The sequence below is a fragment of the Oncorhynchus keta genome, chromosome 29 (genome assembly GCF_023373465.1).
Source record: "Oncorhynchus keta strain PuntledgeMale-10-30-2019 chromosome 29, Oket_V2, whole genome shotgun sequence".
NCBI classification, from domain to species: Eukaryota; Metazoa; Chordata; class Actinopteri; order Salmoniformes; family Salmonidae; genus Oncorhynchus; species Oncorhynchus keta.
Genome location: NC_068449.1, coordinates 14,549,317 through 14,565,423, shown reverse-complemented (window position 1 = coordinate 14,565,423; position 16,107 = coordinate 14,549,317). Strand labels below are relative to the sequence as shown.

Here is a 16,107-nt window from a genome sequence, read left to right as displayed (position 1 = left end):
AGAGTGTACAGTACCTACAAAATCCAAACTATATATATATATATATATATATATATGTAACCATACTGATGCATTTAATATTTATGTAACTATCTACATATTTGCTGTTGTTTGCAACATGTCTGTTTGTTCTCATATAATATATATTGGTATGAATCATATTTTATTGTACCTAAATTGTATTTGCACTCGCACTATGAAGACTAAATAATGAAGTAACATTGTATTTGGTATGAGATGATATGTATCCCTTTGAGGAATAATGCCTGTCCCTCTGTGTCTAAGGCCTGGATTTATTCCGATCCACATTAGATCCGCCTTATAGTGCGATTTGACATTTAAAGGTAATTTCCTATTGAGCCGACATATCCAGCATTTACCGTGAATGCGGTTTCTACGAAAGTGGGAACATTGCCTTTAAAAGTTGTATAGGGGCGATCAGATTGAATCTATTTGAATGTTGTATAGGGGCGATCAGATTGAATCTATTTGAATGTTGTATAGGGGCGATCAGATTGAATCTATTTGAATGTTGTATAGGGGCGTTCAGATTGAATCTATTTGAATGTTGTATAGGGGCGATCAGATTGAATCTATTTGAATGTTGTATAGGGGCGATCAGATTGAATCTATTTGAATGTTGTATAGGGGCGATCAGATTGAATCTATTTGAATGTTGTATAGGGGCGATCAGATTGAATCTATTTGAATGTTGTATAGGGGCGATCAGATTGAATCTATTTGAATGTTGTATAGGGGCGATCAGATTGAATCTATTTGAATGTTGTATAGGGGCGATCAGATTGAATCTATTTGAATGTTGTATAGGGGCGATCAGATTGAATCTATTTGAATGTTGTATAGGGGCGATCAGATTGAATCTATTTGAATGTTGTATAGGGGCGTTCAGATGGAATCTATTTGAATGTTGTATAGGGGCGATCAGATTGAATCTATTTGAATGTTGTATAGGGGCGATCAGATTGAATCTATTTGAATGTTGTATAGGGCGATCAGATTGAATCTATTTGAATGTTGTATAGGGGCGATCAGATTGAATCTATTTGAATGTTGTATAGGGCGATCAGATTGAATCTATTTGAATGTTGTATAGGGGCGATCAGATTGAATCTATTTGAATGTTGTATAGGGGCGTTCAGATTGAATCTATTTGAAAGTTGTATAGGGGCGATCAGATTGAATCTATTTGAATGTTGTATAGGGGCGATCAGATTGAATCTATTTGAATGTTGTATAGGGGCGATCAGATTGAATCTATTTGAAAGTTGTATAGGGGCGATCAGATTGAATCTATTTGAATGTTGTATAGGGGCGATCAGATTGAATCTATTTGAAAGTTGTATAGGGGCGATCAGATTGAATCTATTTGAATGTTGTATAGGGGCGATCAGATTGAATCTATTTGAAAGTTGTATAGGGGCGATCAGATTGAATCTTTTTGAAAGTTGTATAGGGGCGATTAGATTGAATCTATTTGAATGTTGTATAGGGGCGATCAGATTGAATCTATTTGAAAGTTGTATAGGGGCGATCAGATTGAATCTATTTGAATGTTGTATAGGGGCGATCAGATTGAATCTATTTGAAAGTTGTATAGGGGCGATCAGATTGAATCGTTTTGAAAGTTGTATAGGGGCGATCAGATTGAATCTATTTGAATGTTGTATAGGGGCGATCAGATTGAATCTATTTGAAAGTTGTATGTTGCTCGTTATATGTTGTATGTTGCTCGTTATGTTGCTCGTTATAACATTTTGTATAACACTGTATGTACAAACACATTATTATGTTGCTGTATATAGTATGGATCAGTGCTTACTGACCTATGGTATAGCACTAATCTGTTATTCACCTGTTGGCACTGCTGTTGTGTCTGAGCTGACTAGACAGGATGAAGTCTAAAGACCTATTTATGACCCTATGGTTCAGCTTGGGTTTAGCTGGCTAGTAGTGTTCACACTAACCTGGTAACCTTGTATTGTAAGGTCGGGTATAATAGGGGTGCAGGCTTTTGCTCCATCCCAGCAATAACAAACTTGATTGACTCAAGATTCAGTCAGTTTTGCCATTACGGCATAGCAGTTTCATTGTTTTTATCTCGGCAATGTTGGAGGTGTTGAATTAGCAAATGGCTCCCGGTGTTCTACATATCAAGGACATGGCCATTGGGTGTGCCGAGTCGCATTAGTCATAATCCCATGCAGCCTTGTTACAAGTTTGAACTATTTAAAAACATTTGAGTAATTTAGCAGACGCTCTTATCCAGAGAGACTTACAGTAGTGAGTGCTTACATTTTCATACTTTATTCGTACTGGTCCCGTGGGAATCAAACCCACATTCCTGGCATTGCAAGCTCCATGCTCTACCACCTGAGCCCCATGCTCTACCACCTGAGCCCCATGCTCTACCCCTTGAGGTCCATGCTCTACCACCTGAGCTCCATGCTCTACCACCTGAGCCCCATGCTCTACCACCTGAGCCCCATGCTCTACCACCTGAGCCCCATGCTCTACCACCTGAGCCCCATGCTCTACCACCTGAGCCCCATGATCTACCACCTGAGCCCCATGCTCTACCACTTGAGCTCCATACTCTACCACCTCAGCCCCATGCTCTACCACCTGAGCCCCATGCTCTACCACCTGAGCCCCATGCTCTACTACCTGAGCTCCATACTCTACCACCTCAGCCCCATGCTCTACCACCTGAGCCCCAATGCTCTACCACCTGATCTCCATACTCTACCACCTAAGCTCCATGCTCTACCACCTGAGCTCCATGCTCTACCACCTGAGCCCCATGCTCTACCACCTGAGTCCCATGCTCTACCACCTGAGCTCCATACTCTACCACCTCAGCCCCATGCTCTACCACCTGAGCTCCATACTCTACCACCTGAGTCCCATGCTCTACCACCTGAGCCCCATGCTCTACCACCTGAGCTCCATGCTCTACCAACTGAGCTCCACGGGAATGTGTGTTGTAACATACACCTTTGTTAGTCTGATATAAATCTGTATTATTTAGTTGAATGATTTCTCAATTTGAGCGTCATTATTTCTATACAGCCAACACTTTCTCGTTCTGAACTTCTAACGCGAGTGGGATGGGTGTGACGGGCATCGCGACAATGACCACACGAGCAGCTGCTCACAGATTTGACAGCTCTAAGCAGTTATACCTACGACACCACCAAAAGAGCAGCTATGCGTGTGTCCACTATTGCCATTTAATGCTTGGTCTGAATGAATCTAGGCCATAGTCTTTGGACAGACTGTCATGTGATCAACATGTCTGTTATATTTCAGTGAGTAACGCAGGGAGGAAGCACCCGCTTGGTGTGGATACTCTTGTCAGTGTGTGTGTGTGTCCTCGACGGTGTCTTAAACACACTTGGCAGCAGAGCTGACCTCAGGAGAGTAACCTTCCCTTTAGAGACGTTAGCAACTTTGTTGTCTGAAAATGGCATTTGATAGTAGTGTGATTTATGAGTGTAATAAAGTGATGTTGCTGCATCTGAATGTGTGAGCTGCCAAGGGCCATACTGTCTGCTACAAGCACTTTTTAAAACTTTGACAATAGTTGTGAATGTGAACGTGCAGCTACTATTGCCCTTGTCAAAATGGCCTCCTTGAGTTGGGGAACAGTCGTAACTGCCAGTTTGGTGTGTCCCTTTTTAAGGGACATAAAAACAAAACTAACAGCTATATGGCTCGCTGAAATACCATCCCTTTAGGCCTGTGTGTGTCTGTGATGTGAATTGGTTGACATGAAGGACCTAATACTTGTTGAATGACAGGCCTTCGTTTTGCAGCTCCAGTTCTACTGCTTGGTAGAGGGGTTTGGGTGGCCAGAGTGAGTTACTACAATGGGACTCCCTAGAGGGATCTGTGGATGTGTGTAAACTCAAGGTTCAGACAACGGTGTGTGCCTATCTGTCACCTACTACATATGTCTAAACTTCATACAGTTTAGTGTGGTTTTAATATTGGTTTCTCCACAAATACTCTGTTGTTGACGAGCATTCTGTTTATCTGTTGGTAGATGATGACATTTTCATAAGGCCTTTGTCAGTGTAATGTCTCGATGTACCACCTGTCAAAGGAATTGTTACACTGCGTTGAGATGAAATAGGTGTGTGTTCTGTAACTATTAACTGCTGTCCTCTCTGACGTCTCCTCTAGTCTGTACTGATGGAGTAAAACACAATAACCCAGTATATCAGCCTTCTGTCCTCTCTGACGTCTCCTCTAGTCTGTACTGATGGAGTAAAACACAATAACCCAGTATATCAGCCTTCTGTCCTCTCTGACGTCTCCTCTAGTCTGTACTGATGGAGTAAAACACAATAACCCAGTATATCAACCTTCTGTCCTCTCTGACGTCTCCTCTAGTCTGTACTGATGGAGTAAAACACAATAACCCAGTATATCAGCCTTCTGTCCTCTCTGATGTCTCCTCTAGTCTGTACTGATGGAGTAAAACACAATAACCCAGTATATCAGCCTTCTGTCCTCTCTGATGTCTCCTCTAGTCTGTACTGATGGAGTAAAACACAATAACCCAGTATATCAGCTTTCTGTCCTCTCTGATGTCTCCTCTAGTCTGTACTGATGGAGTAAAACACAATAACCCAGTATATCAGCTTTCTGTCCTCTCTGATGTCTCCTCTAGTCTGTACTGATGGAGTAAAACACAATAACCCAGTATATCAGCCTTCTGTCCTCTCTGACGTCTCCTCTAGTCTGTACTGATGGAGTAAAACACAATAACCCAGTATATCAACCTTCTGTCCTCTCTGACGTCTCCTCTAGTCTGTACTGATGGAGTAAAACACAATAACCCAGTATATCAGCTTTCTGTCCTCTCTGATGTCTCCTCTAGTCTGTACTGATGGAGTAAAACACAATAACCCAGTATATCAGCCTTCTGTCCTCTCTGACGTCTCCTCTAGTCTGTACTGATGGAGTAAAACACAATAACCCAGTATATCAACCTTCTGTCTTTCCTCAAACACCAACCACAACTCTGACATACATATCACAGGTTTTCAAGCCTCACTCCAATCCTGTTGGTTTCCACACATTTAATGTTGATGTTGGGAGAGTGTCTATTGTAAAGGCCAGGATTGAATTAGCTTGTGGATTTTTGTATAACGTGTCATTTAAAGGTAATGAGCCGATAGATGCAGCGTTTACAGTGAATGTAGTCTCCGCGAACGCTGGAACGTTGCCCACAAAGCGGCATCGGATGGAATTCCGGCCAAAGTGCGTGCATCTACCACGCACTGGTTTTCAATACCACCAACAAAAGCAGCATATCACACTATTTAAGTTACATCACAATATTTATTTCTCAAATACATTATTAATCGGGAGACATTCAAAAAAACAAATTCATTACAATATGACGTGTCTTATCATGAAAAAGTAAAAAAGCATTCTAGTACCTAGAAGTTTGATGAACTGTTTGTGCCCAGCTCTCTACACAAAGCTGCACAAGAAGAGTCAATTCGTTTTATTCAACTGGTCACTGTCTATGTTCTAACCAGGCCAGCTGCAGGAGAGGGGCAGAGAGATCTAAACTAGGACACTAGAGTGGCCTGTCTCTCTTCAGCTATGTCACTACACAGATCATCCAACTGTACAGCCAACCATGTGCCATCTCTCTAGCTCAGGACAAACTAGGTCCTGGGGTTTGCCCTGGCACTGCACAGCTGATTCAAATAACCAACTCATTGTCAAGCTTTATTTGAATCTGCTGTGTAGTGCCAGGGCAAACCAAACGAGACATGCACTCAAGGAGGGGGCCCCAGGACCTCTGGAATCCCTGCTCTGGAAGAGGTCTCCTCAAACCAACTATTGTCTGGCCCAAGGATTGTCATAGTCGTCTGGGATAAACAGCTGACTCAAGACGAAGTTGAAGATGGAGATATGTAACACAGTTATAAGACATTATGAACATAGGCCAGACCACATACAAAGAAAGAAAATCACTATATATATATATATATATAATTTTTACATTAATAAATTAATACTGCCAGTGTAAAAAATCAAAACGACAACATTATTTACTGTACCAAGAAAACTTGCTGAAAATCTCTATGATACACTATATATACAAAAGTATGTGGACAACTTTTCAAATGAGTGGATTTGGCTATTTCAGCCACACCCGTTGCTGACAGGTCGAGCAGACATCCATGCAATCTCCATAGACAAACATTGCCAGTAGAATGGCCTTACTGAAGAGCTCAGTGACTTTCAACGTGGCACCATCATAGGATGCCACCTTTCCAACAAGTCAGTTTGACAAATGTCTGCCCTGCTGGAGCTGCCCGCGTCAACTATAAGTGCTGTTATTGTGAAATGGAAACATCTAGGAACATCGATGGCTCAACCGCGAAGTGGTAGGCCACACAAGTTCCAGAATGGGACTGCCGAGTGCTGGAGTGCGTAGATGCCACACAAAAATCGCCTGCCCTCTGTTGCAACATTCACAACCGAGTTCCAAGCTGCCTCTGGAAGCAACGTCAGCACAAGAACTGTTCGTCAGGAGCTTCATGAAATGGGTTTCCATGGTCGAGCAGCCGCACACAAGCGTAAGATCACCATGCGCAATGTCAAGAGTCGGCTGGAGTGGTGTAAAGCTCGCCACCATTGGACTCTAGAGCAGTGGACATGCGTTCTCTAGAGTGATGAATCCGGCTGTCCGATGGATGAATCTGGGTTTGGTGGATGCCAGGAGAACGCTACCTGCCCGAATACCAGTGCAAACTGTGAAGTTTGGTGGAGGAGGAATAATGGTCTGGCGCTGTATTTCATGGTTCGGGCTAGGCCCCTTAGTTCCAGTGAAGGGAAATCATAACGTTAGAGCATACAATGACATTCTAGACGATTCTGTGCTTCCAACTTTGTGGCAACAGTTTGGGGAAGGCCCTTTCCTGTTTCAGCATGACAATGCCCCCGTGCACAAAGCAAGTTCCATACAGAAATGGTTTGTCAAGATCAGTGTGGAAGAACTTGACTGGCCTGGACAGAGCCCTGACCTCAACCCCATCGAACACCTTTGGGATGAATTGGAATGCCAGGCCTCATCACCTAACATCAGTGCCCGACCTCACTAATGCTTTTGTGAGGTCGGGCACAGCAAGTCCCCACAGCAATGTTCCAACATCTAGTGAAAAGCCTTCCCAGTAGAGTGGAGGCTGTTATTGCAGCAAAGAGGGGACCAACTCCATATTGATGCCCATGATTTTGGAATGAGATGCTCCGTGAGCAGGCATCCACATACTTTTGGTCATGTAGTGTAGTTTGAAACACAATGTTAGGTGTGTGGAAGCACCACACAGCACTATGGTTAACCTCAAGAAAAATATTACCACATCAAAACTTCCGTCAACCACAACATTGATCAACCAAATACTGTCAGATGATACATTTGTGGATATAGTTCATTCACATAAACAGTTGGCTTTGACACTGATTATAAAAATGGTCTTGTCACAAATACCATTAAAAATGTCATTGATGCTAGGTTTACTAGGCAGTTACCACACACTTACAGTAGGTTCGCTGTTATGATTAAAATGAAAGAGATGAAAGGCATTGCTTTGAGTTCCACACTTGCTGAAATGTTTAGCTGTTTCTAGGTTATGACAGTTGGCATAAAGTAAAAATGACAAGTATAGGAGTTTTAGAAAGCCTGGGGTTCTTTCAGTTCTGAATCTAGGATTCCTAACTTAGGTTCAGGGTTCATGGTTTCAGTTTGAGGTCCATGTTTTGTGTTCATGTTTTGACTGCGTTTGTAAGTTGAGTTCTGGGTTTTCAGTTCAGTTGTAGTGTGTCGAGAGCCCAGGTGTTGGTGGTTGTAGTGTGTCGAGAGCCCAGGTGTTGGTGGTTGTAGTGTGTGTGTGTGTGTGTGTGTGTGTGGGGGGGGCATCTAGAGGTGTGTGTCTTTGAACATGGTGTGTTCCTTCCTCACAGAGCTGAAGGCTTTGATGGCTTCCACAAACTCATCATCCTCCACATACTGCAACAGAAACAACAACATGGTTAGGAGATCATATAATGGAACACAATCTGAGATCATCAGTGGGATTTAAGCATTATACTGTATGACTTTCTACTCCTCCCACCTCCTCCCCCTCTCACCAGTCCAGAGTTGTGTCCCCTCTCCTACACCGTTCCCACCTCTCACCAGTCCAGAGTTGTGTCCCCTCTCCTACCCCTTTCCCACCTCTCACCAGTCCAGAGTTGTGTCCCCTCTCCTGCACCGTTCCCACCTCTCACCAGTCCAGAGTTGTGTCCCCTCTCCTACACCGTTCCCACCTCTCACCAGTCCAGAGTTGTGTCCCCTCTCCTACCCCTTTCCCACCTCTCACCAGAGTTGTGTACCCCTCCTTCCCAGTCCAGAGTCGTGTCCCTCCCCCTCTCACCAGTCCAGAGTCGTGTCCCTCCCCCTCTCACCAGTCCAGAGTCGTGTCCCTCCCCCTCTCACCAGCCCAGAGTCTTGTCCTCCCTCCCCCATCAGAGACTTCCTGTCCTGTTCGATCAGCTGACTGACGCTGCGGTGCAGGGAGTTCTGGGAGTAGGCGTGGCTGAGCTGTGATTGGCTGGGCACTCGGAGGACCGACATGGGGCTGAACCGTGAGCCTCCGCCCACAATCTTACTGTCCGACAGGCCCTGGGGGGGGTGATGGGTAACAGGAAGTAGAGGTGGATGAAATGCAATGATATACCGACCGTCATCAACACAATCATCAGTCACATACCAATTCAATAGAAGTATCCCACATACTAAAACTTTAACCCACCCACCAGTAGAATAGAAGTATCCCACATACTAAAACATTAACCCACCCACCAGTAGAATAGAAGTATCCCACATACTAAAACAGTATGTCACACACCAAGAGACACACGACCCACATGTCCACATGAAATGGTCATTGCTAACCATTAATGTGTACATTCTAAACAGAAGGACAAGGCCAGGCACAGCTGAATCAAGAATCACCCAAATCATCTCACCCTCCAGGAGAAATCAGTGACACCAGTTGATTGTAAACGTGTTAGTCCGAGACTCAAATCATGCATGCATCCATTTGGGGTTATAGGGTGGTACATGCACACTCTCTCATCCTGCCAAGTGTGTAAGAGTTAGTGGGATGCATGCACACTCTCTCATCCTGCCAAGTGTGTAAGAATTAGTGGGATGCATGCACACTCCCATCCCCCTTAACCAGTCAGTAAGGTTGTACACAGTATGGTGCATGCACACTCCCTTTTATCCCTTAACCAGTCAGTAAGGTTGTATACAGTAGGGTGCATGCACACTCCCTTTTATCCCTTAACCAGTCAGTAAGGTTGTATACAGTAGGGTGCATGCACACTCCCTTTTATCCCTTAACCAGTCAATAAGGTTGTATACAGTAGGGTGCATGCACACTCCCTTTTATCCCTTAACCAGTCAATAAGGTTGTATACAGTAGGGTGCATGCACACTCCCTTTTATCCCTTAACCAGTCAATAAGGTTGTATACAGTAGGGTGCATGCACACTCCCTTTTATCCCTTAACCAGTCAATAAGGTTGTATACAGTAGGGTGCATGCACACTCCCTTTCCCCCTTAACCAGTCAATAAGGTTGTATACAGTAGGGTGCATGCACACTCCCTTTCCCCCTTAACCAGTCAATAAGGTTGTATACAGTAGGGTGCATGCACACTCCCTTTTATCCCTTAACCAGTCAATAAGGTTGTATACAGTAGGGTGCATGCACACTCCCTTTCCCCCTTAACCAGTCAATAAGGTTGTATACAGTAGGGTGCATGCACACTCCCTTTCCCCCTTAACCAGTCAATAAGGTTGTATACAGTAGGGTGCATGCACACTCCCTTTCCCCCTTAACCAGTCAATAAGGTTGTATACAGTAGGGTGCATGCACACTCCCTTTTATCCCTTAACCAGTCAATAAGGTTGTAAACTGTAGGGTGCATGCACACTCCCTTTTATCCCTTAACCAGTCAATAAGGTTGTATACAGTAGGGTGCATGCACACTCCCTTTTATCCCTTAACCAGTCAATAAGGTTGTATACTGTAGGGTGCATGCACACTCCCTTTCCCCCTTAACCAGTCAATAAGGTTGTATACAGTAGGGTGCATGCACACTCCCTTTTATCCCTTAACCAGTCAATAAGGTTGTATACAGTAGGGTGCATGCACACTCCCTTTCCCCCTTAACCAGTCAATAAGGTTGTATACAGTAGGGTGCATGCACACTCCCTTTTATCCCTTAACCAGTCAATAAGGTTGTATACAGTAGGGTGCATGCACACTCCCTTTCCCCCTTAACCAGTCAATAAGGTTGTATACAGTACGGTGCATGCACACTCCCTTTCCCCCTTAACCAGTCAATAAGGTTGTATACAGTAGGGTGCATGCACACTCCCTTTCCCCCTTAACCAGTCAATAAGGTTGTATACAGTAGGGTGCATGCACACTCCCTTTTATCCCTTAACCAGTCAATAAGGTTGTATACAGTAGGGTGCATGCACACTCCCTTTCCCCCTTAACCAGTCAATAAGGTTGTATACAGTAGGGTGCATGCACACTCCCTTTTATCCCTTAACCAGTCAATAAGGTTGTATACAGTAGGGTGCATGCACACTCCCTTTCCCCCTTAACCAGTCAATAAGGTTGTATACAGTAGGGTGCATGCACACTCCCTTTCCCCCTTAACCAGTCAATAAGGTTGTATACAGTAGGGTGCATGCACACTCCCTTTCCCCCTTAACCAGTCAATAAGGTTGTATACAGTAGGGTGCATGCACACTCCCTTTTATCCCTTAACCAGTCAATAAGGTTGTAAACTGTAGGGTGCATGCACACTCCCTTTTATCCCTTAACCAGTCAATAAGGTTGTATACAGTAGGGTGCATGCACACTCCCTTTTATCCCTTAACCAGTCAATAAGGTTGTATACAGTAGGGTGCATGCACACTCCCTTTCCCCCTTAACCAGTCAATAAGGTTGTATACAGTTGGGTGCATGCACACTCCCTTTCCCCCTTAACCAGTCAATAAGGTTGTATACAGTAGGGTGCATGCACACTCCCTTTTATCCCTTAACCAGTCAATAAGGTTGTATACAGTAGGGTGTATGCACACTCCCTTTCCCCCTTAACCAGTCAATAAGGTTGTATACAGTAGGGTGCATGCACACTCCCTTTCCCCCTTAACCAGTCAATAAGGTTGTATACAGTAGGGTGCATGCACACACTCTCTCCCCTCCTACCTCATAGTTCATAGTGTAGCTCTTTAGAGTCACGTTGCTGTCCTCTAGACAGTCTGTTACCGTATCAAACTGCTGGGGCAGAGGCAGTGTGTGACACATCAGCTATGTGTGTGAGTTTGCAGTGTCAACTTTAGAGGAGGATATATACATACGGGCCATAACGGTGTTGAGCACACACGTGTTAACAAAATGTAGAACAGGGATCATCAGCTAGATTCAGCTGCAGGGCAATGTTTTTCTTGAGCGGAAGGTCAGAGGGCCGGAACCTAATTACAATTTGCACACTGCAAATTGACCACAAGAAGCCCATGCAGATATAATATTTGACTAAAACATAATAATTTGTATCTCTATTATGTGTGGGAATAGCTGGAAAAAGATTTCCAAAATTAAAATCACTTGGAGCTGATTTGCTGGTGTTTTTAGTCTTTTATGTCCAACAATAAAAAAACGAATAAATATATATATTTTGGTAACACTTTACTTGGCACCCAGCGTCATAACAGCTGACAACCTGTCATAACCTGTTATATGGTCATAACCATGTCACAACAGCTGACAACCTGTCATAACCTGTTATATGGTCATAACCATGTCACAACAGCTGACAACCTGTCATAACCTGTTATATGGTCATAACCATGTCACAACAGCTGACAACCTGTCATAACCTGTTATATGGTTTATAACACTGTCATTACCCATATATTTAGACCTGCTGCGACATGTGTTATTTTATTGCTGGCTATGACACCTACATAAGAGTGTCAAAACCCACATTTATGTTCCTGAAAACTGCTCCTGCATTCATCCCAGTCATCAGAAACAGAGCATTGGAATAGGTGCATGTCTGACATCAACGTGTGCACAATTACATGATCATTTAATTTGGTCAATTAAAAAAAAAATAATACATAACAAACATACTGTGTGCTATGGTGTAATGGAATGTTTTGCCTTGTGTGGTAGGTTTTGTAGGTGTCATAACCAGCCATAAAATAACACAATATATATCACAACAGGTGTAAATATGGGCCATGACAGTGTTATGACCATATTATCCTTCCAGACTCATATTAAACATCTCCAATCCAAAATTAAATCTAGAATCGGCTTTCTATTCCGCAACAACGCCTCCTTCACTCACGCCGCCAAACATACCCTAGTAAAACGGACTATCCTACCGATCCTTGACTTCTATGATGTAATTTACAAAAATAGCCTCCAAAACTCTACTCAGCAAACTGGATGCAGTATATCACAGTGCCATCTGTTTTGTCACCAAAGCCCCATATACTAACCACCACTGCGACCTGTATGCTCTAATCGGATGGCCCTCGCTACATATTCCTCGCCAGACCCACTGGCTCCAGGTCATCTATAAGTCTTTGCTAGGTAAAGCTCCGCCTTATCTCAGCTCACTGGTCACGATAACAACACCCACCCGTAGCACGTGCTCCAGCAGGCATATCTCACTGGTCACCCCCAGAGCCAACACCTCTTTTGGCTGCCTTTCCTTCCAGTTCTCTGCTGCCAATGACTGGAGTGAAAATGGCAAAAATCGCTTAAGCTGGAGACTTATATTTCCCTCACTAACTTTAAACATCAGCTATCTGAGCAGCAGCTGTACATAGCCCATCTGTAAATAGCCCATCCAGTCTACCTACCTCGTCCCAATATTGTTTTTATTTACTTTTCTTCTCTTTTGCACACCAGTATTTCTACTTGCAACTCATCATCTGCACATCTATCACTCCAGTGTTAATTTGCTAAATTGTAATTACTTCGCTACTATGGCCTATTTATTGCCTACCTCCTCACTCCATTTGCACACACTGTATATAGACTTGATTTTCTTTCTTTCTATTGTGTTATTGACTGTACGCTTGTTTATTCCATGTGTAAATCTGTTTTGTTGTTTGTGTCGCGCTGCTTTGCTTTATCTTGGCCAGGTCGCAGTTGCAAATGAGAACGTGTTCTCAACTAGCTTACCTGGTTTAATAAAGGTGATTTAAAAAAAAAATGATGACATGGTTATTATGACATGGTTATTATGACATGGTTATTATAACATGGTTATTATGACTGTATCATAACATGGTATGAAACTGGCTGTCAAGTAAAGTGTTACCCATTTTTTTTGCTCAGAAAACTTGGAGGGCTAATTCAGATCACCCGCGGGCCGCCTGTTGGGGAACACTGAGAGACTTATACAGACAGAGAGACAGAGACAGGCTTACTGCAACAGTGGAGAGGTCAGTGAGGAGGAGAGTACTGGCGTGATGTTTAGAACACATGTCAGAATACGGCCTCTGAGAGCGAGGAGACAAGAGGAGGGGTAGGAGAGGAGGAAAGAGGAGAACAGAAAGGACAAGTAGGAAAGAGAGGGGAAGGAGGAAGAACGGGAAGAAGAAGAGGAAGGCAAGAAGGAAATGGAATACAGAAAATAATGACAGAATATAAAAAGAAGGACACTGAAATCGTTTGAAGCAAATGTACAATTAGCTGTCAATGTCTTTACACACATTATTACACATACAGAAAAAGGATTCAGGCATTTCAGAACCACAAGAGGGCACCTCTGCTTGTACATAATAAATGGGATGTCATCGCCCTCTAGTGGGCACGAGGCTGAATTGAAGAGCTCATTTCATAAGACTGCCTGTTCACAAATCTTCATTATAAGAAAAGTGTATATACTTCATTTAGAACATATGGACAGGTATTAGCAATGACAAGATAGAACCATAACCACATTGCTAAGAGTTATTCAATCCTTTAAGGTCTACACAAAGTACCTCGGGTTACGGATAGGGGGTGTTTGGAATTGGGTCTCTCTCTCTCACCATGTAAGCGTCTCCTCCCGCCTGGCTCCTCTTCTGCAGGGGGACGAGAGGGGGGCGTTCTCTAATGAAGGGCTCTTTCCTCAGGGCCCTCCTCAGCACCAGGCCCAGCAGCACAGCCAAGACCAGGAGACCCAGAAAGACTAGCAGCAGGATGAACCACATCTCAGAGTAGACTGGAGCTCCCTGGGTCCCCACACCCTGCTTCCCTCCTGGGGTGGGCTCCACTGGACCTGGGAAAAGAGAGTGTGGAGGTGTGCAGCTTAGAGTAGGAACCTGATACACCCAAACACTAGGGTTTAGCATAGAGCAGTGGTCACCAACCATTCTGAGTCAAGATCACGTTCCAAAGAGTCTAAAAGCAAACCGAGATCTACCGCTCAGAATAAAAATAACAAACATGAGTTAAAAAATGTGCAACATTGACCTCATAAAAACAGTTCTGTAGGAATGAGGTTTGTGCATTAGGTTTAATACATTATCACAGTGTCACGCCCTGACCTGAGTATTCTTTTGTTTTCTTTATATATTTTGGTTAGGTCAGGGTGTGACATGGGTGATGTATGTGTTTTGTACTGTCTAGGGGTTTTGTAGGTTTATGGGGTTGTTAACCATCTAGGTGTTTATGTATGTCTATGGTTGCCTAGATTGGTTCTCAATTAGAGGCAGCTGTTTATCGTTGTCTCTGATTGGGAACCATATTTAGGAAGCCAAGTTCTTTGGGTATTTCGTGGGTTATTGTCTATGTGATGTTAGCACTCAGTTTTGATAGCGGCCACGTTCGTTTTGTTTGTTTGTTTGTTTGTTTGTTTGTTTGTTTGTTTAATGTAGTTCGTGTTTTTTCGTCATTCATTAAAAGTATGTATTCACACCACGCTGCGCTTTGGTCTCCCCACTACGACGATCGTGACACACAGCATATTCATTATATGCTTGACCTGCTAATATTGTTCTTCTCAGACCATATTATATTTCAAAACTCGAGCTTTGATAACAAAATAAATCAGTTGGTGAAGCACAGCTGAGGATATATTTAAATAATTCACTTTTTTATTTTACTGGACTGGTGGTACTTGAAACTGATGGTCAATGTCAGGAGAGAGAGAGAGAGAGAAGCCTCTCACGGTCCCTGCTCTCTCCATTCCTCCGGTGAGAGGGGACACCATCTTCTACCTGATGGTCAATGTCAGGAGAGAGAGAAGCCTCTCACGGTCCCTGCTCTCTCCATTCCTCCGGTGAGAGGGGACACCATCTTCTACCTGATGGTCAATGTCAGGAGAGAGAGAAGCCTCTCACGGTCCCTGCTCTCTCCATTCCTCCGGTGAGAGGGGACACCATCTTCTACCTGATGGTCAATGTCAGGAGAGAGAAGCCTCTCACGGTCCCTGCTCTCTCCATTCCTCCGGTGAGAGGGGACACCATCTTCTACCTGATGGTCAATGTCAGGAGAGAGAGAAGCCTCTCACGGTCCCTGCTCTCTCCATTCCTCCGGTGAGAGGGGACACCATCTTCTACCTGATGGTCAATGTCAGGAGAGAGAGAAGCCTCTCACGGTCCCTGCTCTCTCCATTCCTCCGGTGAGAGGGGACACCATCTTCTACCTGATGGTCAATGTCAGAGAGAGAGAAGCCTCTCACGGTCCCTGCTCTCTCCATTCCTCCGGTGAGAGGGGACACCATCTTCTACCTGATGGTCAATGTCAGGAGAGAGAGAAGCCTCTCACGGTCCCTGCTCTCTCCATTCCTCCGGTGAGAGGGGACACCATCTTCTACCTGATGGTCAATGTCAGGAGAGAGAGAAGCCTCTCACGGTCCCTGCTCTCTCCATTCCTCCGGTGAGAGGGGACACCATCTTCTACCTGATGGTCAATGTCAGAGAGAGAGAAGCCTCTCACGGTCCCTGCTCTCTCCATTCCTCCGGTGAGAGGGGACACCATCTTCTA

General features: G+C 44.1%; 1 protein-coding gene and 1 long non-coding RNA gene across 9 annotated transcripts in view; one reads left to right on the top strand and one right to left on the bottom strand.

The window, feature by feature from the left end:
- Positions 1-5,356: 5,356 nt before the first annotated feature.
- Positions 5,357-16,107, bottom strand: part of ush2a (Usher syndrome 2A (autosomal recessive, mild)) — a 504,765-nt gene continuing 494,014 nt past the window's right edge. For 2 of the 5 annotated variants that reach the window (XM_052485995.1, XM_052485998.1), the window contains exons 79-82: positions 14,169-14,398; positions 13,563-13,634; positions 8,525-8,710; positions 5,357-8,056 (exon numbers count right to left, since the gene is read on the bottom strand). In XM_052485995.1, the coding sequence (XP_052341955.1) occupies positions 7,967-8,056; positions 8,525-8,710; positions 13,563-13,634; positions 14,169-14,398 (578 nt within the window). In that variant the 3' untranslated portion in view covers positions 5,357-7,966. Of the gene's footprint in view, positions 8,057-8,524; positions 8,711-11,322; positions 11,395-13,562; positions 13,635-14,168; positions 14,399-16,107 lie in introns of all 5 variants that reach the window. The other 3 variants (XM_052485996.1, XM_052485997.1, XM_052485999.1) reach the window with 3 other exon arrangements.
- On the top strand, positions 8,719-11,312 carry LOC127913604 (uncharacterized). Of its 4 annotated transcripts, none has more exons than XR_008086150.1 (3): positions 8,719-10,392; positions 10,448-11,057; positions 11,224-11,312. It is a non-coding gene; the product is annotated as an uncharacterized LOC127913604 (long non-coding RNA). The 4 variants fall into 4 exon arrangements; XR_008086151.1 differs by having other exon boundaries at positions 10,448-10,890; positions 11,224-11,305; XR_008086152.1 differs by lacking the exon at positions 11,224-11,312 and having other exon boundaries at positions 8,719-9,726; positions 9,783-10,392; positions 10,448-11,200.